The sequence below is a fragment of the Labrus mixtus genome, chromosome 18 (assembly GCF_963584025.1).
Source record: "Labrus mixtus chromosome 18, fLabMix1.1, whole genome shotgun sequence".
Taxonomy (NCBI): domain Eukaryota; kingdom Metazoa; phylum Chordata; class Actinopteri; order Labriformes; family Labridae; genus Labrus; species Labrus mixtus.
In genome coordinates this window covers 17,499,555-17,524,951 of record NC_083629.1, presented here as the reverse complement: position 1 = coordinate 17,524,951, position 25,397 = coordinate 17,499,555, and the positions used below count along the sequence as shown (strand labels likewise).

The window sequence follows — 25,397 nt, the reverse complement described above, 5'->3', positions numbered from 1 at the left end:
TACATGTAATCCCTCATAAAATGTCTGTGCGGTTGGGTTGAGTTTTAAAGGGTATAGATAGCAACGCAATCTAATCGACTAACAAATATATTAAGGATTAATAAGGATATTAATATACTAAATAGCGTTGGGCTATGGAAGCCCATTTCCGCCAGTAAAAAAAATAATAATAATAAAGTCTCATAATTTCAACTTTTTATCTCATTATTATGACTTTATATCTCATAATTTCGACTTTATATCTCATAATATCGACTTTTTATCTCATAATTTTTTTTATTGTTTTAACTGGTGGAAATGGGCTTCCATACTGGTCGAATTGGCTCTAAATTATTCAAATTTCTCCAGAACAATCCCTGCAAACATGTTGAAAAAATTAACTTTTATTATAGATGCATTTCTGTGCAAGCAATGCTGAATCTAATCACGGTAGAGCTAATAAGAATTACAATCAGATTGTGAATTGAGTTTACTTCAGTGAGTTTGCTCATTAGGAGCATTTGTTTTGATGCAAAACAACCAGTAAAATTAAAAAAAATAGTAGTTTCTACCTTTTGAATCTGCATAGTTTTTTAAACTGGAGCTATGTTTTGCAGGAATGATTAGTAGATTCAGATTTTAAGTACAAAGCAATAGCTGTCTGGTAGGTTAAGTGGGGAACAAAATATATTTCCCTCTGAAGTAGTAAAGTGAAAGTATAGAGCAGCATAAAATGGAAATTACAATAAAGCCAAGAACCTCAAAATGGTAACACAATCCAGTAATGTACTCAAGAAAAAGCATTCACCAACAATTAAAAAAAAGAAAAGAAATCTAGAACAACACTTAAAGGAAACCTTTATTACTGACTTCTGAAAATAAAAGGAAGAGAAAAATATGCAAGACTTTTGATATTAAAAATAATTCACACCTGTACACGTGTGTCTGTATTTGTACATTTTTATCAGGTTTTTTTTTTGTCCATTTCTTTGCGCAAAAAGGTCCCTTATCCCTGTCTCACACTCATGAGGCCACCTCTGAGATGTGGTGAATGTTGGACAGGGTGAGCTGTGCTTCCCGCGCCGGGTAAAACCGTCTGGAGCGAAGCCACAATCTCCCAAACACTCCAGTGATCAGCAGCAAGACGACCAGCAGCCCTCCGAGGACAAAAGTCTCCACAGGTGGTACTCCGCCTGCAGCTACAGTGGAAAGGACACAGGCGAATACCCACTTTGCATATGAATACTTCTGAGCTGATCTAGTGTCTTCAAACTTTGACGATTTAGAAGCTGAAGCTCTAAGATCAATGTGAGTTACAGAAATTTGAGCAAAGGTGAAAACATACCCAGATTGGGCTTTTCACTATCACTTGATAGTCGTCTGATTGGTCCGTAAGACACAGTATGAGAGAGAGGTATGTCCCTCCGGGTCCTCATTAATCCATCTTCACTGGTACAGTTCTGTGTGGCAAATAAAGGGATGTTACAGAAAAGAAAGATGCTATAAATATTCATGTTAAACACTCCCCATTTAAAATCAGAACAAGTGTATGTAACTGAAAACAGTTATAGGCTGAGTGGGTCTATATTAAGGACGTAAGCTGCACATAAACTAGGCTTCTTGTCTGAACTGGCCTCTGACTACAAGTTTGAGGAATGGGTGTTGACTCAGCTCACTCACGGGCTGGCACAGCCCCACAGTGTTGTGGCAGATCTGTACGTTGCAATGGAGGAAGACGTTGGTGTAAGAGCTGCCGACAAACTTGAACATTTGTATCCTGAACATGGCATCTGGACCCTGGCCATTCTTCAGCACACTCAGGGTCTGTTCGTTTGACAACACCGGGCAGCTACAGGAGAGAGACAAAGAAGTCTGTGAGGCCTGATGGCAGTGAGATATTGATCTAAAAGGAAATACTTTACTTTAAAAATTGAGACATGTAAACATTTCAGCACGTGTGATGAACTGCAAAGCTAATAAATAATGTAAACACTCTCTTAAGTGAACAACCCAGCTAGAAACACATTGGTTTGACTGTTTTCTATTCCTCCTGGCACTGGGAAATCATTGCACATTTCATTGCTCTGCTGTTGCTAACAGTACCAAATACTGCCTGGTTGTCAAGGACATGCACAGCTGTTGGACTGACGAACGTGCATGGCCCCTCAGACAGGAGTCACATGGCCAGGCTCTGCGAGTTGTTGTCTTGCCAGCTCTCTGCAACAAATTCTCTTATTTCAGATTTCAACAGCACTCCTGTAAGAGGACTTGGACCTGTTAGCACCAAGTGTGGGGAAATAATGGGGCCAGCTTTCTATAACAAAGTTTCAACACACTATAAAATCTTGACCTATTTATTGCAACTTTTTCATCTGCTAGATGGCAAACAGGGAATAGTTAAAGGCCCAATTAAAAGTTCAATTGTTATATTTTTAGTTAAACTGATATTGCATAATAAAAGTACTTTGTGTAAACCAGTTGTGTCAAACATTTTCAGCTCAATACCTTCACAGTTCTGTCAGAAGTGTTATGGTAACCCTTCCTTTACCTCCAGAAATGGTACCTTAATTAATTGCCATCATATGAGCATTAAAGAAGGAGTAGCTACATTATTATTTTATATTAAGTCACTAGAAGAGTATAATGTTACAGTCATTCTTTTATTCTGTTGAAATAGTAATGTTTAAGGTTGTTTGGTCAGGGAGTCCGGATCCAACCGCTTATTCATCTTACTATTTTATTGCTAGCTAACAATTAGAAATAGTTTATCCACTAATTACATCTTCCTTTGGCTTACTTTTAAAACATTACTTTTGCTAACAAACTGGTTATCAACTACTTTTGCTAACTATTTTAACTATTTATCCATTAGGCTACTTTAGCTTACTATTCCACCATTAGCTAACTATTTTAACTATTTATCCATTAAGCTACTTTAGCTTACTATTCCACCGTTAGCTAAATATTTCAACTATTTCAACCCTTTTCCATTCATTTAGTCAACTATTTCAACTATTTGACCACTGCTTTAGGTTACTTTTTCAACCCTGTATCTATGCTGAGCCATGATATTCTACATGTTTTACTTCAGCTAACTTTTAACCATTTGCTTATTATTTAAATTCGTTTTTTTTTTTCAAGTTTAAACAATGCATCCATTACTTCCGATAACCTTTTTTTTAACTTAAGCTAACTTTTTAGACAACATAAATTGACTTCCTTTCCAACATTAGCTAGCTTTCTCAACTGTTCCAATACTTTAAGCTAATTCATTCAACCATTAAACCATGTGCTTGCTTGTTAGCCACGTGAATGCGCTCTAACATAATTGTGTAGTGCTTAGGTGTTTAAGCTGATTTTGCATAATGACACATTATTTTTAATCAAGTCATCATTCTGTTTTTAAAGACCTGTCTCTGATGAAGGTGTACTGAATATTGCTGTATGGATCACTGGTTGGAGTAGCCCAGCATCTCTCCATGCGCAGCATCAGGTGAGCCGGTATCTGTGAGACAGATGGGTTGAGTGACAGTCTGGTATTTTTTTCACACAAGGTTAATCCATATTGGATCACTAAATGATGAATCATAGTTAGTAAACAACAGCTGTACCAAGAGGTTATAACAACACGGAGTAGACGAGGAGCTGCACTCAAATTACCGTCTGACCATTGGAGGAGTGTTACATTTCCAGCACAACATCTTGCTTAATATCATGTAACAACATGCAAACCTATTCCAAAAATAGCTGTCAATTGCTAGAATTCTTCTGAAGGTGTTAAGGTTAAGTCTTTTATAAGCTGTTTAAAAAAAAACATGAGGGGCAAATGGACTTTGCCTTTGGAGGCGATTTACCATGAAAACTTTTACAAAGATGTCATCATCCAGTGTCAGCGAGGGCACAGTGGTCCATTTGTCCTCAAAGGCTTCATCTTTGTACAGCAACATTGACACAGAAAAGTTGCCATCCTCTGTGTTCAAAGTGATAGTTCTATAGAGAGTTTAAGAGCCGCATGTTAAATACTAATACATTTGCAGGGCAACCTATACTTAGAACAAAAATGAATACTTACCTGACATCAACTCTTATCATGTTTTCACTGTTGGGTTGTTGGACGAGGTAGTTAACGGGGTAGCGACACACAAATGTGATGTTGATATAGTTTCTCGTTATAACTTCAGAATCGTTGTTGTGTATCGTGTTTATGAACATGATGTGAGAGTCATCTGAGGCCTAAGTTGAGAACAAGATGAACAAACATAAAAGTAAATGGAAAGGTTCAAGTAAGGCACATTTAAATGAATTAAGTATAAAGTGCAGCGCATCAGTGGGAGAGCTATACTGCAGAAATCAAGCCAGGATGTGGGCCAATGCGTCTCTCCTTACAGGTTACATTTAATTAGGTCGGTAAAACCTCAGGCAGCTCAACATTCCTCATGACCCAGTCACTCTCAACTACACTTATCTCCCTTTTGGCTATACTTAAAATCTGTATATAAATAATACACAGCAATTCTCTCCAACAGTTGTTGTTCCTATTACATTGCTTATTGTGAAGTGAACTAATACGAGTAAGCAGCTCACAAGCAAAGAATTAAGTATATCCGTAATCCAGAATTGTAGCAAATATTATTCTGCTTCTTCTTTCTGTGGATCTCTGAAGTATCTGAAAATGTTTTTGAGATCAGAGTAATCCAGCGCACGCCGGGATCGATCTGAAAATGTTGTTAAATCACAAAATCCCCAACCTCTCACTTATTCTGCTTGGAATAAGGTCTTCAAACCAGATTTGATTCGCATTAGCATAAAGCAGCATATCCACTACTTTCAGGTATTTTTATAATCAATTAACTCCCCTGCTTTTTAATCCACAAAACATCAGAAACCACAGTTCACCAAAGCCCAAGACAGCCTTCCTCATTATGTCTCCTTTTGTCCAATCAACAGTATAAACCCCCGAAACATGTTCTGTTTAAAACAAAGAAGAGTCGCACATTCTCACATTCACAAACATGCAACAATCTAAAGTTTGACATCCTTACTCTAAAGGTTAGTGAAATGGTGAGTTGATTCTTTAAAAAATAGAAAAAAATAATTTACTTCTTCTGTTTGGCAAAAGTCCAAGATACATAAATAGCAGTAAGTCTGCAGACCACTGTGTTTTTAAGTGTTTCCTAGACATATTGAATAAAGGTGGGGATTTGGATTAAGGGCAAAAATGAATTTGTAAGATGGACATTACTGCAGGTTTCCACTTCCGCTCTAACTTTTACTGTTATCATCCTTTGTGGGTGATACTGTTCCATATTTAGCCGTCTGGTAGCTTACGTAGGTGAAACCATAAAATGGGGATGAGTGAAAAGGTTGCATTCAGGGTTTATCTGGGCTCCTGTTGAGTGCAGATGGAGGCAGGCCTCTGTGGTCACCGAGCAGGATGATTTACTTTCAACTACAACACTTGAGACATCTTTTACTACCCCTTGGTAAACACTCCCGACACCCCCTCACAAATTTAGTAGACTAAATACTGAAATGTGACGGAGGAGGGCGCTGTCATGTTTCAATGAGAAACGTTGACCTTTCAACCCAACTATTCAGTCACTTCTTCTCCGACTGCAGGTTTAAGTTCAAGGTGAAAGCAAAGATTGAAAGCTATTGCATTCTTTTCCTGTAGCAACAGCCGCCTTATCCAGGGAAGACTTACTTCCCTCAGCTGCTGTGCAAAATCTTGTAAAACTGCTGAGGTGGAGCACCGGGCGATTTCCTCTCTGCTCAAAGCTGTGTTAACCTTTTAATGTTCTTTACAAGAAAAACATTCACGATTCCAAGAAACAATTAAATGACACTCGTGTTGCTGAAGTAAGGGTTTAAACCTTGCCAAAGTTTGAACCCATGAGAGTGGCTGGATTTCAATAATCAGGGGACTAATTGGCAAATGATTTCTGGCCTTCCTATTCAGTGAACCTCGACAAATAATTATCATTTCCATGTAAATCCTGATAATTCACAACTACAATGCTATTCAGTGTCCTTTGGCTGCTTTGAATAAGGTCCTGCGTTGTTAAAGGGAAAAGGAACAACGCCCGCCTTCTTTCTTGACGTACACGCAACCCCCCTCTCCTTTCTTTACTCTTCACTCCTTTATGCCTGGCCTCAGAGTTTGCGCCATTCTCTGTCCATCTTATTATACATGCTATGAGCTAATTCAATGGCGTCCATCTGCACACAGAGCCTCACAATCAACATTTACATCACAGCAAAAAAAGTGTCCAAAGGGCGTTTTTAAAAGTTATTTTTACTGTTATGTTAAATGCAGTTCACTGACTCAAGAAGCTTCTTTTTCAGCTGAGGGGTCCTGATTGGGGGCCAGTTCCCACAACAACCGCAGACATCGTAAAATAAGTAATTTATTATGACGGGGATCTTATGTTTACGGGGGACACATCAAGTGTAGTTTGTTTTCTTCCTTTGTAAAGAGTTGCTCTAAATGTCTCAGTTCACGTGCAACATTTGATTAGTTGGACTCTTTGACTCAAAAGTTAATCAAATAAAATAGTTTAGTTTTTTACCACTATTGTTCCACAGTCGGAGAGATTTGTCTTTATGCTGAAAACATAGTCGTCTCCGACCTCAGCACCACGGCACTCTGGATCATTTAAATGCAAATCCCAAACCTAAACATTAAAAAAAAAAAAAAGAGGGGAAAATCACACACTCGTTGATTTGGAAAACCAATGCAGAGAAGTGTCAATTTTAAAGGGCAAGTACTCATCATGGGTTGTGTTGTTGTTGCTCACTTACATAAACTGGAGGCTCTTTGTTGAGGAAAAAAGCACTGGGAATGACAACTTCCATATGGTCATTAGTACAAATGACAGTTTCATTGAGCTCTAGCAGAAAGAAGAGAAAGACAAGATCAAATGTTACACAGAGAAAATGTTTCTGTAAGTTTATATGAAGAGAGGTTGAAGGGTGTGTTTTTGGTAACTTCTGGTACTCAGCTTTCTTTTTCATAGACTTCAATTATAGATTTTCTTTAAATTTTTGCATAAAGACTGAATGAAATGTTGAAGACAGTTCATTATGTTTAAATATAAAGCACAGCCATGAACACATATGCCAACAGTTAATACGTTTTTTAATTCTTAAACATTAAAGGTGCACTGTGGAGATTTGGTAGTGAAATTTAAAAGTTGGAGAAATTAAACAATTCTATGTTATATTTTCTGAACTGAATACACAAACTTTACTCAAAGATAGAAATTGTTCATGGAACACTGTTTTCAGCTAAAAAGCTACCAGGAGCGTTACAGTTTCACTGTTGCGGGCCCACCACAATAACTTCTCGCGTAACATTTTATCTTCAGTGTTACAGAGACCAAATTTTACTCTAAGGGCAGTTTGTGTATAGAGTTATTAACATATACCACATAATCTGTACATTGCTCCAACTTACACATTTCTAACCCCTAACCCCAAGTGCACCTTTAACAAAATAATTATATTAATAATTAAATTTTTATACCACTACTGCACTTAAAGGAAAATATTGGACTTTACTCTGTACTACATTTGTCCAACAGTTAAAGAAAGAAGATTTCAGATACAAATACAATTCATTGTAAATATTTGATTTTTTAAAATCTTTAAACTACCATTATATAAAAAACTAAATATTATCTTTAAATTAACCTGCTTAATTACTCCTTACACAACTATATTATTATAATATTAATTATGATTAAATAATGTGATTTAAATTACACAAGTCTTTCAGGGGCAACTTTGTTATTCAACTAGTTCTTTTACACTTGATATATCTGACCTTTAAATATAGTGCGACTTTGAATTTGTGGATTTCCCTTTGTGTTTTATTTCAATCTATATCTGAGTCAAGTAAGTCTTAACTCTTTTTTTTTTAACACTGCATGAAGCTTATCACCAAATTGTTTTTTTTTTTTTTTAACTTGAACTAACCTATCCGCTTTCACATTTCCAAGCCCTATGAGTCAGTGAAACCTGTCAAATGAATAACAATCAATATGAAAAAAATAGTTTCTAATGTCTTCTTGAGCTTGTTTGACCTTCAGCACTTCATTCCCAGTTGTGTGATGTGTGATGCGTGCTCACCCTCCTCCTCAGGCTCCAGATACACTGTGGAGGTGACCATCCTCGTGGTGAACAGTAACCAGGCAAAAACCAAACTGGCAGGTGACATCTTCAAGGACTTTCCCTCTGGTTTCTCTCCGCTGTCTTTTGGCCCTTTTCCCCAAAACTCTGTGAATCTTCTGGGTTCTCTACACCACGGCTCACTGCTGTCACCACAAGACGTAGCACCCCTCTCTTACGCCGACCCTCGAAACACAGCTCTAATGAACTGGGAGCCTCCCTCTGGCCTTAAAACACCAGCTTGAATGATGTCCCCACCAACAATGAGATTCCGCACATGAATAGGGGGAACTAAGGGGAGTCCAAGGTAACACGTATGTTACCGCCTACTGCGGCCATGTCCTTTTTGTAAACATCTTACAACTGTTTCTTACCAAGGGGAGCAACAAGAAGGCCGGTAACTACGTAGAGAGGAACAACAGCGCAGGGCTGGTGCTCTTTGTTGTCTACGTCCTTTGTCAGGACATTTTAAAATCTTTACTGGTGCGGGAATCCCAGTCAGTCAGGCAAAAAAGGAACGTCATTACGAGTCAAGGGCAATTCAGTCACCGTGCCAAAGACTTGTGAGTGTATGTGTGTGGTGGAACAGACCATAAAATACTGAAACATCCAAACACAAGAAAGGAGTCATCATTTTGTTCACACTTTAAAACGCTTTGACGCAAGAAATATGTTATATGCCACATATCAATGCAACAGGGACAGGTGATTTGTAAGTGGTAAAGTTAAGAAGATCAGGTGATCTGCTCCACGAGGCAGAACACTTCTTCACAATTTTGACCTTTATGAGTTTAAGTTACAAGACCAGTTTCCAAGACACTGAATCTGGTGCTTTTTGTCTTGCAAATAAGACAGGCACAAGTGTTGAGCTAAATTGTCCGGCATTGTTTTTGACAGACAAATAGCTTAAGGAAGATTGTCTGGCAGAAGAAAATCTCAAACTTCTCCTCCTGTAAAACGCTCTATGGCTTCCTTCCTGCCTCCATGTTTACTACTTAGAAATAAACCACAATAAAAGCACCAGACAAAAAGAGCTGGTCATAACAGCTTCGACGCCCTGCAATTGGCAGACTTTTATTTCCTGAAAATTGTGAGAGCACCTCGACTACTGATGTAATGTCAGCGTCTGTATTTCCTCCATATTCATCCACATTGACTTACATTGAAGTTGTAGAGTAATGAATACACATATTATTGTATTAAGACAGGTAACAATAATGACAGTTGTCAAATTTGATCAAAAGGTGTATGTGAAGAGCAGGAGTAGTTATCGAATCAGCTACAATTATTACAAGTGAGGTAAATACACGAAAACATCAAAGAGATCAAGCATTTAAAATTAATTACAATTAAAATACATGATGTAGTCCGTCAAACTGCTAAAATGTCTTTTTGGAAAGATTACTTTCAGAATGTTTATAAAAAGTTCAAAGTGCAAAATCAGAGAGTGAGAGTGAGCTGTCTCCGCCTGTGTATCTGCAGCAGGAATCCAGATGTGTATCCAGGTGTTCAGATTCACTCCAGATGTTCTGTGTCCTCAGTAAACAGATCAGCCAGGTCGGCTACCGTCAGCACGGCGGCCTCAGAGTGCTTCATGGCTGTGCTGGTGTGACTAGAATAAAAAAAAAAGAGTATCAGTTCTTTCAGTGGGTGGAGCTTTGGGTTCAAAGAGAGAACATTTATTTGTGATCATCGCTTATTATTGAGACTTCCCTCCTTGCTCCATCTGATGATGATGCTGGGGTAGGTAGGGCTGCACAACAAATCTCAACTCAATAATTTTCTCAATTTGAGCATTCGAAATAAAGATTACAAAATACTTTTTAACCTTTATTTAACCAGGTAGTTAACCCATTGAGATCGAGATCTCTTTGACAAGGGTGAACTCGGCAGGAGGGCGGCACTACACGCCATTTACTGCAATAAATATATATTTTTTGTAAACAACCATTGGCTTCTTACTCAAAAAAATATGTCTGTAGAGGAAAATATTAGCTTTCATCGATACTCCAGGAGCTTATGTTGCTGTTAAAATTTGATAGCTTATAAATTACAGCTACCTGGCTAATCCTAGCTTGAGTGCTAGCTAACATTGATACCATCCATATGCTATTTACGGTACGTAGATATGAAAGTAGCCTAGCTTTACCAGTAAACATGATCCAAATATGATCTTTTGTATTATCAAAATGTGCTGATTCAAGCAAACAACAGATGATAGTAACCGTGATGACAAGTGTGATGTTGCCTGATTACATTTAGCTCTGTTTGTCACTTCAGTGGTTTTGAAGATGCCCTTGAGGCGTTCTCTACTAACAGGAGGAACAAGATGGTGACTGCCGGTCACTTAAACGGCCGCTGGTGTCATTCAGGACAGCATTTTTCTAAAACCCCACATGGTAGCTTTGAAGTGCAAAATGTGCAATTCACTCCACTCGGTGTTGTCTTACCTTTTCTCTGCTGTCTTTAACATTGCCTGCATTCTCTCTTCAATTGTGGATTTAATGAGGAATCTGTGGACAAATGTTGGCCTGGTGGAAAGAGAGAACAGAAATTCTAAACGATGTAAAAAGTACTTGAGATATAACACTATCAAATGGATCCAATGTTAGTGTAAATATTGTAAAGATGAAACTTTAACATACACATGACAGCAGTTATAAAAAAGACACTGTAGCTGTAGCTAGCAACATATTTAAATGGTAATATTTATAACTTTTACTGCATGTAGGTTACAACATGATCCCATTAGTATCATCCGTCTGAACTGTGGGTTTAGATACTGTTACCCACTGACAGGTTTGACTCTCTTCAACTTACTTCGTTTGGCCGATCCGGTGCACTCTGCCTATGGCCTGGAGCTCGTGAGCAGGGTTGAGGATCGGCTCGACTAACAGCACGTGAGTGGCTTCGATGATGTTCAGACCGTTGGAGCCGGTGTGGAGGGGGAGGAGGAGGATGTTGATCTTCTCTTCGTATTTAAAGGAGCTCAGATTCTCCTGCAACATTTGCATCAATGCATTATCATGCATTATTAAAGATATCACCCGAGTAAACGCAGAAAGTTAGTGTGATCAAATGTCTTTGCAGGAGGGACTATTCCTTAACAGGTTCAAATGCAAAGTGCAAATGTGTTGCTGCAAGATACATAAACAGCAACTGTGTCATTACATGATGACGACATTGGCAAGAAGTTTTAAGTGAAATGTCAAACCTGGAATTTGTGAATCCCGTTGATTTGAGAGAACTCCATGTTGTTGTCGAACAAAGCCTTAGCGATGATGTCGAGGACACTCAGCCACTGTGGAGGAGACGAAAACGAAGCAAAGCGGGTCAGAACCAAACTCCCACGTCAGCAAAGTAAACCTCACAGAGCAGGCGGAGTTTACAGTTACCGTGGAGAAGACAAGACACTTTGCCCCGGGGTCAGTCACTTGAATCTTCTTCAGAGTTCTCACCACTGCTTCCACTTTGGTAGAATGACTTCCCTGACGAAACATGGGAAGAGGAAACATAGGCCTTAGTGTGAATTAATAGAGAAGCACTGGAATAATGTTGTGTTAACTTCACGGGGCATGAAGCAAACCATGATGCTCTTATACGTCCTTTTAAGGTCATAAATTACATAAATTGTCATCATAATATTCAAACCATTCAGATGTCAGATAGAATATCAACTTTGAAGCACAATGTAAAGCAACTGAATCATTAAAATATTATAAAATTCAATCATTTCTAACATGAATTCATTATTACAGATGTGGACCCTTATCATATGAGGATGGTGTGACTGACCTTGACCGGTATTTCCTGGTCCTGACTGGACGACTGTGTGGTGAACACGTAAGAGATCTCTGCATGTGAGGTGGTCTGCCTACAGATGGCACACTTGATGGCCCGCCGTCTCGACCCGACACTGTACTGCTCCACAATGATAGCGATGCACTCGTTACAGAAGCAGTGGCCGCAGGTCAACACTGCCCACTGCGAAAAAAACAGAGAGTGAGATGTGACATTTCTTACATTTTTAATTTCGTATATTTTCCGTTGGCCTGTAAATAAAAAAGACTCCCTGAGACCAATTTAAAATGTCAACAAGGCCACTGAACCATGCTCACCTCCTGTCCAAGTGGCCGGGCACAGATGGGACATGGTTCTGGGTTCAGACCTCCAGTGGATTTGTCCTGAGACTGGAATAAAGGAAGTTTGGAGTGATATCAAACCCAGCATTTTAATACAAAGAAAAAAAGTGCTTTGTCGTTCCTATCAAATGAAGATTACCTTCTCCAGATTTGTGAGGTACAGATACTGGCCCAGCTTCTTTTGGAGTTGAGACTTGGCCACCGCATGGTCGTTCAGGAGCTTCACTCTGTTCTGCTCCACCTGCAAAGCAAAACAAGCCAGGGTCAGAGGTCAGGAATGCAATTAAAATAGTTGAAGCAGAATGTTACAGCCTTGGAAACTATTTGAGATAATTAGGAGCAAAACCTGCACGACCTGAAACATTTTAAAGCACATAAAGGTTTGAGTCAGCTTATTCATGACATAAATGACGGTTCTTTGTGATTTAACCTCAAGGCGGGGTTTAGATTTTAAACCCCCTTGAGGTTTTTTTTGTGATACTGGGCTTACCTAGTCTCCTTTAAAAATCAAAGTCCAACATACAAAACAAATTTAGAGTTATTATTTGGCTTTATTTCGACAGGACAGTGGATAGAGTAGAAAATCAGTAGAGAGAGAGTGGGGAATGACATGCGGGAAAGGAGCCACATGTCGGACTTGAACCTGAGCCACCTGCTTGAAGGACTATAGCCTCCGTTCATGGGGTGCAACCTAACCGCTAGCCCACAGCGCCCCCACAATAGTAGTTTAATGATCTTCCATTTACCTCATGTGGCTCGATGATGTGCAGCAGTTTGGGCTTCGGCTCGTCTGGCAGTCGCACTCGTAGTCTCTCTGTGGCCATGCCGAGCTCATCGATGGCCGACACATGGTTCCTCAGCACCATCCAGTACTCATGCAGCACCTGAGCAGAGGCAGAGGTAGCTCTCAATCCAGTCTGATTCTCTCATTCATATCAGAGTTTAAAAAGGGCTTTTCTTTTTACAGCCAAAAACTATCATTAATTGACGTTGCCGTAGGTATTCGACTCATCCTCTAACAGTCTAAAGTTGTTTGTAACTCATTTAATCAATAGGATCCATATTTGTATAGAAGTATGAATAAAACAGGATCAAGTTTTCTAATTTTTTTTGTTTGTATTGTGTGCTCTTTGGATCAAAGCTAATGATGTTGTTTCCTATAAATCAGTGCGCCTTAATCCGTTCTATCATTTGTAATGGGTCCCAAAAATAAAATTATACAACTTAACAAATGTTTGTAATCACAGATGACACACTACATTTTAATCATGTTTCTAAATAATTGAACCCAGAACAAACTGCTAAACCTCTTTCAGAGATGTTGTGGAAATAGATTAGGAAATGGATCGGTTGTTGCTCTGACATTGGAAGCATCATCTATTTTAAGAGTGTGAGCGTGAGAGTGCATGCATACCTTGTATTCCTTCTTCCAGTTCTCAAACAGCTCCATGAAAGTGTTGCCCTCCTCCACCAGCTCCGGGTCCATGCGTTTTAATTTGGCGAAGGACAAGATGGCTTTGAGAGTGCGCTCGGTCTCGCTGGCTGCCCACAGACCTCGGCTGGTGGTGGGGAGACGGTCGTCAACCAGCCCCTCCTCATCTTCGATCATTTCCTCAAAGATGGCCGTCTGACCCTTAACCCTGTCAGGAAAGTGACCTCATAAATAAACGATTAACTCATCGATTATGAAATTTCAGATAGTCTAACATGTTGCTGTACTTACGTGTGAGAAAACAGCTTGGACTCATAATCAGTGAAAAGTTCATCAGCCTTGCAAAAAACACAACTGAAATATGAAAAAGAGAATTGTTAGTGATAATCAAATAAACTCAAATGCTATGATGAAAACTTTACGGTAAAAGAAGGCTGTATATTTTTTGCAAAAAAGGGAAAAATGCTGATGTCCTACTTATTGAGCGGGAATCTCATCGGCCTGAGGTGACAGATGGTGGCCTCGTCGATCACTTTCTGTGAAGCCGGGCCTTCCAGACTCTTCACAGCATCCTGCACGGTCTTCTGGGACTTCATCAGGTCTTGCATTTGTGATGTGAGCAGGAACTGCAGACCACAGCCGTCACGGAACCTGCAGGACGGTCAATGTGTTTGAATCGGCTTCGTGAAAGGATCAACTATTGTTCCGTGTTCAATTAGGGAAACAGTTTACTTGTCTGCCATGGAGAGTTTGTGGGCTTGTTGCTTGTAGCTCGACGTCAGCTCATTCTTGACGCGGGACACCAGATCGTCATCACTGGCGCTTCGGATCACCTTCTGAATGACATCCAACCACCAGGGGGAGCCCAGCTTGACCTAGAGAAAGAAGGTCAATCATGTTGAGGATTCATTTAAAATGAATCTTTTAATACATCTAATGTGTAAACAATGAATGGAAATTTAACAAATGATAAATTGATCTTTATGGGTGTTATATGAAGTTAAAAAGGCAATGGCTCAGTCTTAATTACATTTTTTAGGGACAACTTCAGTGTTAACATTTCTACATTCAGACTTTACATAAAAGTTATTGCAGCTATTAAACACTCATTAAGTGATCCAGATAAAAATCTTATGGTAGGCTTTTTGTATTTGGAGTGTAGCAGGTATGGTAGGTAATTAATAAGACCTGACAATTCATCACAAGTGTTGTTTTTCTTTAGTTTTTTTAAATGTATTTTGTGACTTTTGCCTTTTTATTATTATATATTTTTTTAAACTTTTATTCGATAGGACAGAGGTTAGAGTAGAATATCAGGGAGAGTAAATGGGGAATGACGTGGGATAGGAGCTGCAGGTCAAACAAAGCCTCCGTACAACAGGGAACAGCCTAACTGCTAGGCCATCTGCACCGGGGGATTTCAAGTATTGTTACATGATTTAAAATGTTGTTTAAGTGGATAGAAGTGTGAAAGATAGAACTTAAATTATTGTAAGGGATTTACGTAGCTTGGTTTTTTTTTCCCACTTTGGGAGTCTTAAATGTAAATGCAGGATAATGCCTCATAATTCAAATGTAACCATCAGCATAGCACTCACACATTTTGGTCTATTGTTTTTGAATAAGCACTCCTTAACAATACAGATCATGTTGTATGTTCCTTTGGTAGATGTTCTATTACAATGTGAAGTACAATGTGCTCCAGTGTTCTCACTTTGCGTTTCAGCTCTTTAATGTTCTGCAGCACCGGTTGGAGCGCCTGGAGGGCGTCTGCTACCTCTGAGTCATATTTGGTCATGTAGTGCTGTCGCAGCTGCTCCGCCTGGCAGAGACATGAGGAATTAAAGAAGCGAATTACAGCGGACATTCAGAAAAATCGGATGTGTTTTCAATACAGATGATTTGATGTAAAGGTTTACTCAACCTAAATGAACAAGTGCAAAATATTTAATTTCTAAAAAGTTTTCTGAGTGAGAGATATTTTCATGAATTACCTCCTCACCGAGTCGGTCGTCTCTGAGTGTTGGAGGTATCCCAGGGTGCTTTGCGCTCAGAAGTTCCATCAAATTGTGGGTAGCATGAAGCCTCTGTTTTAACAAAATAAAGTTAAAAAAGAATATACAAAGTCTCAAATGAGGTTTGTAAAAAAATATTTTTTAAGGTACATCATTTTTTAAACCTTTAATTCTACTGATATCTGTTTCCACTTTAACTCCATCAATCATTCTAAAACACGTCTCTTGTGTGATATTTAAGAAAAGAAACCCCTCATATGTAAATGAGAGTCATATGGAATAGACATGAATGAGATGGAGCCGTATACCTGTAAAGAATCTGTTTTCAGTCTGCCTTTGTGCTCCTCTGATGAACGAAGCACTTCTCTGTACATCTCTGTTGCCTCTACAAACTCATCTACAAAAGACAAGAGTGGTCATCAGTGACACTCAACACGTCTGTCACAAGATGAGTTCGTGAAGCATGCTATAGAAACCACCACAGCATATTCAGCCACACTATACACATGGACCTGCTGCAACAAAACATCCTGGTCCCGAAAAGTGACGGAGACACAAAGAGGACATCGTGGCTTGTGTCTTGTTTGAAGTGATTCCCATGGGAAACTGGGAGCAGAGGGCGTACAAGTGTAGAGATGGGGATTTATACCTCTGATGATGTGGATTCCAGCCAGGCCATTGAGTGCACACACCAATTGTCTGTGAGCTTCTTCACACTCCACTCGACATTTCTTCTGCAGGGACTTCAGGAGCTCCTCCATCGTCATGGTGCTGTGGAGGGAGGGAGGCACAACAGACTTAAACCCACTTACAAAATGCTAATTACACAGAATGGGTCAACTTTAAATAAACACAAATGCACACTGTATAATTAACAAAAGGTAGCTGCAGTCCATTACAGCTACTAATGCTGTGATCCTCTCTTTAGTCTGGCAGGATTGTTAATTAACCTGTGCAGCTGCCTTCTCATAAAGAGCTCTCCTCTCTTACAAGTGCCATGAAAACACAATAATGAGTGTCACTTACCTTTTCTGCAGAGGCAGGAACTCTCCCCTCACAGCTTGGGGATGGCAGCAGGCCTGACGCAGCCTCAGCAGCGGGTACAGGATGGTGTTGACGGTGCGGCGGTCGAGGCTGCCGAGCTTCAGGCGCCAGTCAGAGATCTTCCTGAGTTTGACCAGAGCGTCCTGGGAGCAGACCTCGTGCTGACGGTGGTAGAAGTGACCCTCAACGGGAGAGAAGTGTAGCCAGTGCACTTCCTCTGTCTGAGCAGGAATCTGGATCTGTAAAAAAAAAAGAGAACAGCTCATCAAATACGCCAAACAACACGATCTTAAAGGACTTAAGTGTAACATTACTTTGTGTTGCTTTTAGCTCTTTTGTCCACAAAATAATTCAGGAAAAAAAGAAAAAAGAAGCATCCAAGTAATACAGAAACTTTTGTTCTCCTACCTGATCGATCACGTCCTTTTTAGCCGATCGCCACAATAACTGAGCAATTACATGGTACAGCGGCTCTGTGTTTCCACGACGATAAGGGCGATAAAGCAACTGGTACCACCAGTATTTTACCCAGTACGGGTCAACTCCCAGGAAAAGTACAAGGCCATAAAGATCTGCAATGAAAACACAAGTTAAGAGGTTATTGTTGTATAAAGCAGTTTTTATCACAAACATTCAAATCCCCTCGTTGACCACTACTTTTACCTTTCTTTCTTTCAGTCATTTCTTATTTATCACTGGGGTTTTATTCATAATTTATTTTTAGTGTCTTTTTTTGTGTTTAATTCAAAGTAGTTTACTTTTAAGCGGGAATGATGTACTGTTTTAGTTATATTTTAATAGAATGATCTATAAACCAATTGATACAGCTGTAAAAAAAAAAACTGAAAAAGTAAAAATATTGTAAATTTAGCCCGATCCAGACGTCTCTTTCAAGCTTCGATATTTTCATCCCTGTGACATCTCGCCTTCAATCTGAACGTCGCAGAGGCGTAATGGGTGGAAGAAGCAATCGCCCATCTGTACCGTCCTGGAGGTCGTAACAGAGGCTGACTGTGTTTATGTGGAGCTCCCGCTGTGCCATACCTTTTCAACGCCGAAACACAATGTGAATCCACAGACTGGGACACCAATATTAGGCCATCGTGGAATCAATATGAATGTACAAAGGCGTGATGACCGCTGAGCTTAGTTACGGCACTTTTGTGAAAAAAAGCAGTCTGAAAAGGTCTTTTGATTGAACGAGTTGCTGAAACTAATATGAAAACGAATGTTAAAAAAAAGCAGGTTTTGATGAATGTTGATACCTTTGAGGGCCCAAAAATAAATCCTCTTATCGTCAGTGTTTTACTTGCTAAGTATTGTTTTATTGTATTACCTTCTAAGCCTCTCTGGACAGGAGTACCACTGACGCACCAACGATTAACAGACGCAAGACGTAGAGCCATCTCTGCAGCCTGACGGTGAAAAAGACAAAACAAAGTTTAAAAAGACCATCTGATGTAAAAGATTAATACTTTCAATTCAAACTGTGAATATATAAAAATGGTACACGCATCCTGGTCAGGGTCAATACAGTATACAAATGCAGTCACACTGTTTTAATCCAACTATTCAAACTGCAGGCTCTGTTTTCAGGATTTCCTCCCCCCTCACCTTGGCAGTGGGACATTCCACCATCTGAGCCTCATCCAGACAGATCCTCCACCACTCCACAGCCACCAGAGGGCTGGGTACGGCCATGTAGCGCTTCTGGTTGCGGAAGCGGCGTCCGTCCTTGCTGTTACTGTGGGGAATGTCGACGTAGTTGAGTTCTGAACGCAGCACGTCGTAGGTGGTGATGACAACATCCTGCTCAGCCAGCATTTGTGGCTGGATGAATCCATGCTTCTTCACACCCTGATACACCTGAAAATCAAGAATACGAATCAGAACTATCGGCAGAGAACGGAAATCCTATTTATGCTTTTTTTGTTGGAAGAAAAAAGGGAATGCCTAAAAGAAAAAAAATATGGAGAAGGGCGGAGAGGAGAAGGAGAGGAGAGGGAGAAGGAGAAGGAGAAGGAGAGGAGAGGAGAAGGAGAAGGAGAAGGAGAAGGAGAAGGAGAGGAGAGGAGAGGAGAGGAGAGGAGAAGGAGAAGGAGAAGGAGAGGAGAAGAGAAGGAGAAGGAGAAGGAGAGGAGAAGGAGAGGAGAAGGAGAGGAGAGGAGAAGGAGAGGAGAGGAGAAGGAGAGGAGAGGAGAGGAGAAGGAGAGGAGAAGGAGAAGGAGAAGGAGAAGGAGAGGAGAAGGAGAGGAGAAGGAGAAGGAGAAGGAGAAGGAGAGGAGAAGGAGAGGAGAGGAGAAGGAGAGGAGAGGAGAGGAGAAGGAGAAGGAGAAGGAGAGGAGAGGAGAGGAGAAGGAGAAGGAGAAGGAGAAGGAGAGGAGAAGGAGAAGGAGAAGGAGAGGAGAAGGAGAAGGAGAAGGAGAGGAGAAGGAGAAGGAGAAGGAGAGGAGAAGGAGAAGGAGAAGGAGATGAGAAGGAGAAGGAGAGGAGGCGAGGAGAAGGAGAAGGAGAAGGAGAGGAGAGGAGAAGGAGAAGGAGAGGAGAGGAGAGGAGAAGGAGAGGAGAGGAGAAGGAGAGGAGAGGAGAGGAGAAGGAGAAGGAGAAGGAGAAGGAGAGGAGAGGAGAGGAGAAGGAGAGGAGAGGAGAAGGAGAGGAGAGGAGAGGAGAAGGAGAGGAGAAGGAGAAGGAGAGGAGAGGAGAGGAGAGGAGAAGGAGAGGAGAAGGAGAAGGAGAAGGAGAAGGAGAAGGAGAAGGAGAAGGAGAGGAGAAGGAGAGGAGAAGGAGAAGGAGAAGGAGAGGAGAGATTACTATTTCTGTAATAAAACAAGCAGCATGGAAACCCTGAGAGAACAACATCCTTACTATTCAAACTAATGACCGTCTATTTTGGATCGTTGACATGGTCACACGCACCATTTCTAAAAATCTAACAAAGACTTTTACATCCATCTTCTTGCTCACCAGTACTCGCAGAGAGGAGGACCTGATGTGCCGGTTGATCTCCTCCACCCACTGATGGCAGATGGAGCTGGGGGATATGATGAGGGTGGCACCGGTGGAGACGGGTTTCATGGCGACCAAGCAGTGAGGGCAGTAGAAAGGTGTAGTTTCCAGGCTTTCTTCTTTGTAGTTGACACACTCCGCATGCTGCCACAGCTGGCAGTTCAAACACTGGACGCGAGCCTTGTAGTCGATGATGCCCAGCTCCCCGCAAATACACTCAAAGCGATAGTCCGGGGTGTTAAACGGGAAAACAGACGCTCTCGTCGGGGTTGGACAGGTTTCCTCAAGCCGAGGAGCTTCTCTTGATTCTGCGGGAGGACTTCCCACTCTGGGTGTCTTCTTATCTGACTCACTTTCATCCACAGATGTCTGGGAGGCTGTGGTATCCAGCATCTCATCGGACTGATCCGATTTCTCGTTCAGACTTTCATCGCAGTCCTTCTTTGTTTCTGTTTCCTCTGATTCTAGACAGTCAGGTGGTAGGGAGAACAGATCTGTTTCGTCCTCTGTAAGAGAGTTCTGCAGCGCTGCTTCTGCCTTTTCTTTTGCTCGTCTCTGAAACATCTTCCTGGGAGTGCTCTCTATGACTTTGGAAGTCTAAAAACATAGAAAATAGGGGAAAAAAGTTAACCAAAAGAACCCCAAACATTTGTATTCATATCTTTAAAAAATAATAATATTTGAAGTTCTTTATTCTTACAGACTTCATTGCTGCTAATGTCTTCTTTGTTTCCTTGTAGTTCTTTCCCAGCTTGAACGACCCTGCCAATCCTCGCCCCTTCACCCGGTCAACCAGGCCTTCGTCGATCAGCTTGGTCAGGGTCTTCTTCATGTGGTTGCGGTTTTTCAAGAGGTCATAACCGTAAGTGGCTCGGATGTAGGTGAAGATGGCGTTGACCGAGGCCCCTTTGCCGGATCTCATCTCCTTGATGGCAGTGAGGAGCATCACGCGCACAGCTGCACGGAAACAGTGCAAAAGAAAGTCATTCAAACTGAAAGAGGAAACAAAAGCTGAGACGCCCCGAGAGGATCGCGAGTGACATACTTGGGTAGGACATTTTGATTTTAGGCTGAGGGTCGGACTTGCGCCGGATAACTTGGTTTCTTTCGAGGGGTGGAGGAGGGACGAAATAATTTACAGATTTTCCCTGCAAGAAGAAAAAAAAACACAATTTTACTTTTTAGTGTCTCGTTTCCTTCAATACAAGGCATCTGAAAGCAACAGGGCTGTAGACTAATGATAGAAATATTCCCTTTACAGCAAAGAAATAACTACAACATAAACAGGTGTGAGGTGGAGAGAAAGAGAGCGAGAGGGAGAGAGAGAGAGAGAGAGAGAAGGGAGGAAAAAAGGTGATATTCTGTATTTCAACTGGAGCTGCAGACTGATGCTCTACCTCAGGCAGGGTGAGGGCCTCCTGCTCGACATCCTGTCGGGTGTGAAACAGGATGAGAGCCAAAACTTCAACCGTCTTGCCCAGCCCCATTTCATCAGCCAAGATCCCACCAGGCCACTCCACACCCGCCAGGGGAAATTCTCGGATTAGACTACATCAAAATACAACATTTTAGAGTCAGTTAAGCTCAGATAAATATACATACATAACACACATACTGTATATATAACATAATGTCCTTCTTACCTCTACTTATATCTGTCATATATATCTGTAAGTTGTGGCTTTATAGCTGGAGGTAGTGAGGAACAAGCTTTTTAATATAGAAAATGTGTTTTCCTTACCCCCCAGTAAAAGGGTTGTAGAATAACTTCTTTCCACACAGAGTGATCAACTCCCTCCAGAGGAAATGCATCGTTTGTTCTGCAAAAAGGAATAGTAAACATTTAAGTTCAAGCGTTGCTATAGTCACAATTCTTTTGTTTCCGCTCTCCTCCCAGGCATTGAGACTGTGTTCCTTAATATTAGCACAGCTCTGTTGTATGTGCATCACTTGTAGTTACAGGCAAGTTAGTTGTTTGTTTTTTTTTTTTTTTTCTCCATCCCTTTGGCCGGACTATCTCGAAACACGTGTACACCCTTCAGTCAAATGTGCAGCATTTTTGCAGCAAATTGGTTGAGCAGCGTACAGTTTATAATCAGACGAAGAAGTTGAAACCTTTAGGTGTAGAGTTTCTGAATTTCTCTCTCTGCAGCATCCAGTTGACGGCCTGGCTCTGGTACCGTCTGAGAACAGGAATGAGAGCTTCGTGCTGGACGTCGTAGGTCACCTCCCGGCTCTCCCGCTGATGCAGGTGCCTGACGTAATCGTAGAGCTCCTCGACGTTTTGTCTCTCCAGGTCGGTGTCACATTCTTCCTCGTTGTTCTCTACCACTTCTGTGGTGAAAACACAGCAGAGAAATCCATGGTGGTGGATTACTATTAGAATCATTTATCGGGGTTAACCTACTTTATTTTAAACTTTATTTAGGCCAAGGTATCTGCGAACATGAATGACACAATACACTGAAAATGAGGACTAAACACTTACCAGGAATGATGAAGTCGTAGAAATACTCCATTAACTTCTGCATAAGCTGGTTTGCTTTCTTCACCCGGGCATTTCCCTCGCTGAGGAACTCTGGCTTCCCGAGTCCGGTCTCCAGTAAGTAAATCCCGACCTGCAACATGCAGACACACAACAGCTGTTGGAGGAAGTGCATTTTCCCTGTGACATTATGAACCCAGGACTATGACAGTGATTTACGCTGCTTGGGACAAAATCAGACAGGATGGAGTAATCAGTGAAATAACCTTTGTTGTAATGTTTGGTGGTCTGAAGGCATTGAGGGATGTTCAGTCAATTTATTGTAATAACCACTGCAGTTAACTAGCAGAAAGTCTAATTTATTTCAACAATTGTAGGCCTTTTAAAAAAAAAATGGCATGATGACAATATCTTGTACACCACCTTCATACCTTGACAGAGTCCTCCTTCTCCTGATGACAGAGCTGCACCACCCTCCTCTTCTGCATCCAGTCCAGGTCCTCCAGCGGGATCACATTAAGGCCGCACTCCGCCGCGCAAGTGTCCTCGTCAGGTGTCCACTGCAGTCCCGAGCTGTCATCACCACTGCAGTAACTCAGGCACAGCTGGTCACCCATCCTGTGCAGGATGAACGCCCTCTCCTCACAGTCAGCCGGGATCCAAGCCGGGCAGATGCTGAACTCCCCGATGAGTGCCTTCCAGACGTGACCAAGCTTCACAGCTGGCTCCACAGCGAGAGACAGGGAGGTGGAGGTGAGGGTGCCGTCTAACGACGTGGCTGGGAGCTCCTCCGCGTGCTGGACGGAGCTGCTGCAGGCGGCTTCTGGGACGTCCTCTGCAGTCAAGAGAAAGGAGCTGCCTGGAGTCGGCTCAGCAGAAACAGCAGAGCAGCTTGGTGTCTCGCCATTTTCCTGGATCACCTCGCCCTTGCGGTCGTCCAGCATATTCCAGTTCAACCTTTTCTTGTCTTCCTCGTCCACCCTCACGGGAGGGGCACGCTTCCTCCGGCTACTCATGGTTCAACTCTAGACAGAAGGCAAGGAGATGTTCATTTAGATCCTAATGCATCAGTTACTGTGCACAAGAAATATATAGTATACTATGAACAAATATGTCTAAAATGGATTTCTATTTCATCATTTATTTGATTTAAATCCTCAGAAAATCGAGAGAGAACCCTCATTTGCGATGTTGCTGAGGTACAGACAACAACAGAGAAGAGACGGAAACAAATAAATTCACCAGAGAGGGTGTAACAACAAGAGAATGAGCAAAAATAAAACTGGAAGTTCATAAAATGTCATGACTGGCAGAGTGTAATGCTAGTAATGCTTTGTTAAATCCTTGTTGTATATATTCACTTTCTTATTTTTTAGTACTTATTTACTTTGTATTTAATATTATATTGTGTTTAGATTGCTAACATTGTGTTTTTTACTCATATTGTGTGTTGGATAACCTGCTGCTGTAATGCCACAATTTCCCAGTTTGGGATCAATAAAGTTATTATATTCTATTCTAATGTGGCTACCCTCATTAAAATAAAGCAGAGCTGAAGAATAATTAGGTTGTTTGTTTAAAGGTGCTTTATAAATAAATTAATGAATAGAAAGCTAAAGTTGTTGATCGCCTCCTTATTGTTGGATTTTAGTTCATATGCACATATATGATAATGAAAATGGACAAGATATTTAGTCTTTGCACTCTTCATAGAGTTCATAGAAATCCTGCTACTTCGACACATCAAGCTGAACACAGAAAGACTCAGGAAGAGCTTCTTTCCTCAGGCTGTCCGGACTGTTAACTCCACTCTCCTCAGTTAAAAACAAAACAGAACTGTGATTACATGATGCACACACACCACACATTCCAATCTGCACATTGCACTTTGACACCCTGGACACTTTACACTGTTTACATTACTCTATATTTTATATTTTGTACATTCAAATAATTATTTTTTATTTAGTTTTTTACATTATATTCTATTTTACTGTATATATGTGTATTAGTAATTTGAGTGTTTATTGCATGGCCTTGCGGAACAGTCCTTACATTTCACTGCACATCTGTATGAGCATGTGACAAATAAAAATCTTCAATCTTGAATTTTTACAAAAACAATCAGAGATAAAGTTGACCACAGAGACTTGTCAGTGTTGTTTGTTGTTCTGTGCTGCAACATGTCCAACTTAAGGTTGTCATTTTGAATGGCACATGTCCCATAGGACTTTTTATTTTATTTATTTTTTACAACTATTTGAGCTAACGACGCTTCCTGTGTGTGTGTAGTAAGAGTCTGTCACACACTATGGCAGAGAACTTCTGGAAGTCAACAGGCTAATAACAGTACTTTGTTCTGAACAGCTGCTATTGTTCAAATTAATTTGATCACAGTCTGGATTATAAGTGCAGCATGTAGCACGTTGAATGTAAGACAGCATGCATCTGTTACTAAATGAGTTCCTCCCCTCGATTCAAGTTGAAGTGGATGGAAACAGGGAGCAGGGCTGCAAAGCTATGAACACTGTTACACAATGAAAACACTTCCAGGCTGTGCGGCTGCGTGTTGTATCGTCAGACTGATTACAAACGGATTGAAGAACAAGCACAGTGAACACATACCGGTCTGGTTTCTAGCGATGCATCAGATCCCAGCGGGTTCAGATACTGAGGCCGAAAGGCATCAAAACACACTTCATTTACCGACTCCAATGTTGCTGTTCGCCATTTTTAAATGCAGGAAGTGACGTAAAAGGGAAGGGGGACGTTTCAACTCCTTTGAATAATTTGCCAATTACTATTTTTAATACAAAACAACATATATAATATATACACAACATTAAATATTATAAATATAAATATTATCTGTAAGGTTTTTTTTATCTGAGCAAAATGTGTTTACCTTTCGCACACACCTAACTTACGTTTAATTAAATTAATATTTTATTGCAATGTAAACAAGGCTTATGTGGGCTTTTTTCTCGTCATTTAAGCCGCTTTATTATTATTATTTATTTATTTTTTAAATAATTAACTTACAACAGTGTTTATTGTTATTTTGTAACAGAGTTTTATTTAAAATGTATTTCGCATTGCGCAGTACCTGGTATGGCCACAAGATG

At 40.7% G+C, this 25,397-nt stretch overlaps 2 protein-coding genes across 2 annotated transcripts; both read right to left on the bottom strand.

The window, feature by feature from the left end:
* Positions 1 to 937: 937 nt before the first annotated feature.
* si:dkeyp-110a12.4 (uromodulin) lies at positions 938 to 8,244 on the bottom strand. Its single transcript, XM_061062310.1, has 9 exons — positions 8,110 to 8,244; positions 6,781 to 6,869; positions 6,549 to 6,653; positions 4,052 to 4,212; positions 3,834 to 3,969; positions 3,390 to 3,484; positions 1,660 to 1,828; positions 1,325 to 1,439; positions 938 to 1,178 (listed from the first exon to the last, which is right to left on the bottom strand). The coding sequence occupies exons 1-9, from the start codon at positions 8,195 to 8,197 to the stop codon at positions 1,003 to 1,005; spliced, it is 1,134 nt and encodes a 377-aa protein (XP_060918293.1). The 5' UTR covers positions 8,198 to 8,244; the 3' UTR covers positions 938 to 1,002.
* Positions 8,245 to 9,196: 952 nt separating this feature from the next.
* On the bottom strand, positions 9,197 to 24,977 carry shprh (SNF2 histone linker PHD RING helicase). Its single transcript, XM_061062307.1, has 30 exons — positions 24,898 to 24,977; positions 22,704 to 23,297; positions 22,276 to 22,405; positions 21,903 to 22,121; positions 21,529 to 21,607; positions 21,185 to 21,335; positions 20,833 to 20,935; positions 20,488 to 20,744; positions 19,746 to 20,384; positions 18,396 to 18,647; positions 18,118 to 18,196; positions 17,190 to 17,353; positions 16,764 to 17,020; positions 16,387 to 16,508; positions 16,046 to 16,134; positions 15,717 to 15,809; positions 15,437 to 15,544; positions 14,455 to 14,597; positions 14,200 to 14,373; positions 14,014 to 14,076; positions 13,705 to 13,930; positions 13,037 to 13,174; positions 12,430 to 12,531; positions 12,267 to 12,338; positions 11,944 to 12,132; positions 11,544 to 11,636; positions 11,363 to 11,449; positions 10,969 to 11,147; positions 10,599 to 10,679; positions 9,197 to 9,760 (listed from the first exon to the last, which is right to left on the bottom strand). Exons 2-30 carry the CDS (start codon positions 23,286 to 23,288, stop codon positions 9,664 to 9,666), a joined length of 4,971 nt encoding a protein of 1,656 aa, XP_060918290.1. The 5' UTR covers positions 23,289 to 23,297; positions 24,898 to 24,977; the 3' UTR covers positions 9,197 to 9,663.
* Between the last annotated feature and the right edge of the window lie 420 nt (positions 24,978 to 25,397).

Coding starts and splice junctions, on each gene's coding strand:
- shprh (XM_061062307.1), bottom strand. CDS start 23,288: ATGAGTAGCCGGAGGAAGCGTGCCCCTCCCGTGAGGGTGGACGAGGAA. Junction 18,197..18,395: donor TGGAATGTCCCACTGCCAAG/GTGAGGGGGGAG, acceptor TTTCACCGTCAG/GCTGCAGAGATGGCTCTACG. Junction 11,450..11,543: donor AGTGTCTTGTCTTCTCCACG/GTAACTGTAAAC, acceptor TCTCCTCCACAG/TGGCTGAGTGTCCTCGACAT.
- si:dkeyp-110a12.4 (XM_061062310.1), bottom strand. CDS start 8,197: ATGTCACCTGCCAGTTTGGTTTTTGCCTGGTTACTGTTCACCACGAGG. Junction 1,440..1,659: donor CTGTGGGGCTGTGCCAGCCC/GTGAGTGAGCTG, acceptor TTTGCCACACAG/AACTGTACCAGTGAAGATGG. Junction 1,179..1,324: donor TAGTGAAAAGCCCAATCTGG/GTATGTTTTCAC, acceptor TTTCCACTGTAG/CTGCAGGCGGAGTACCACCT.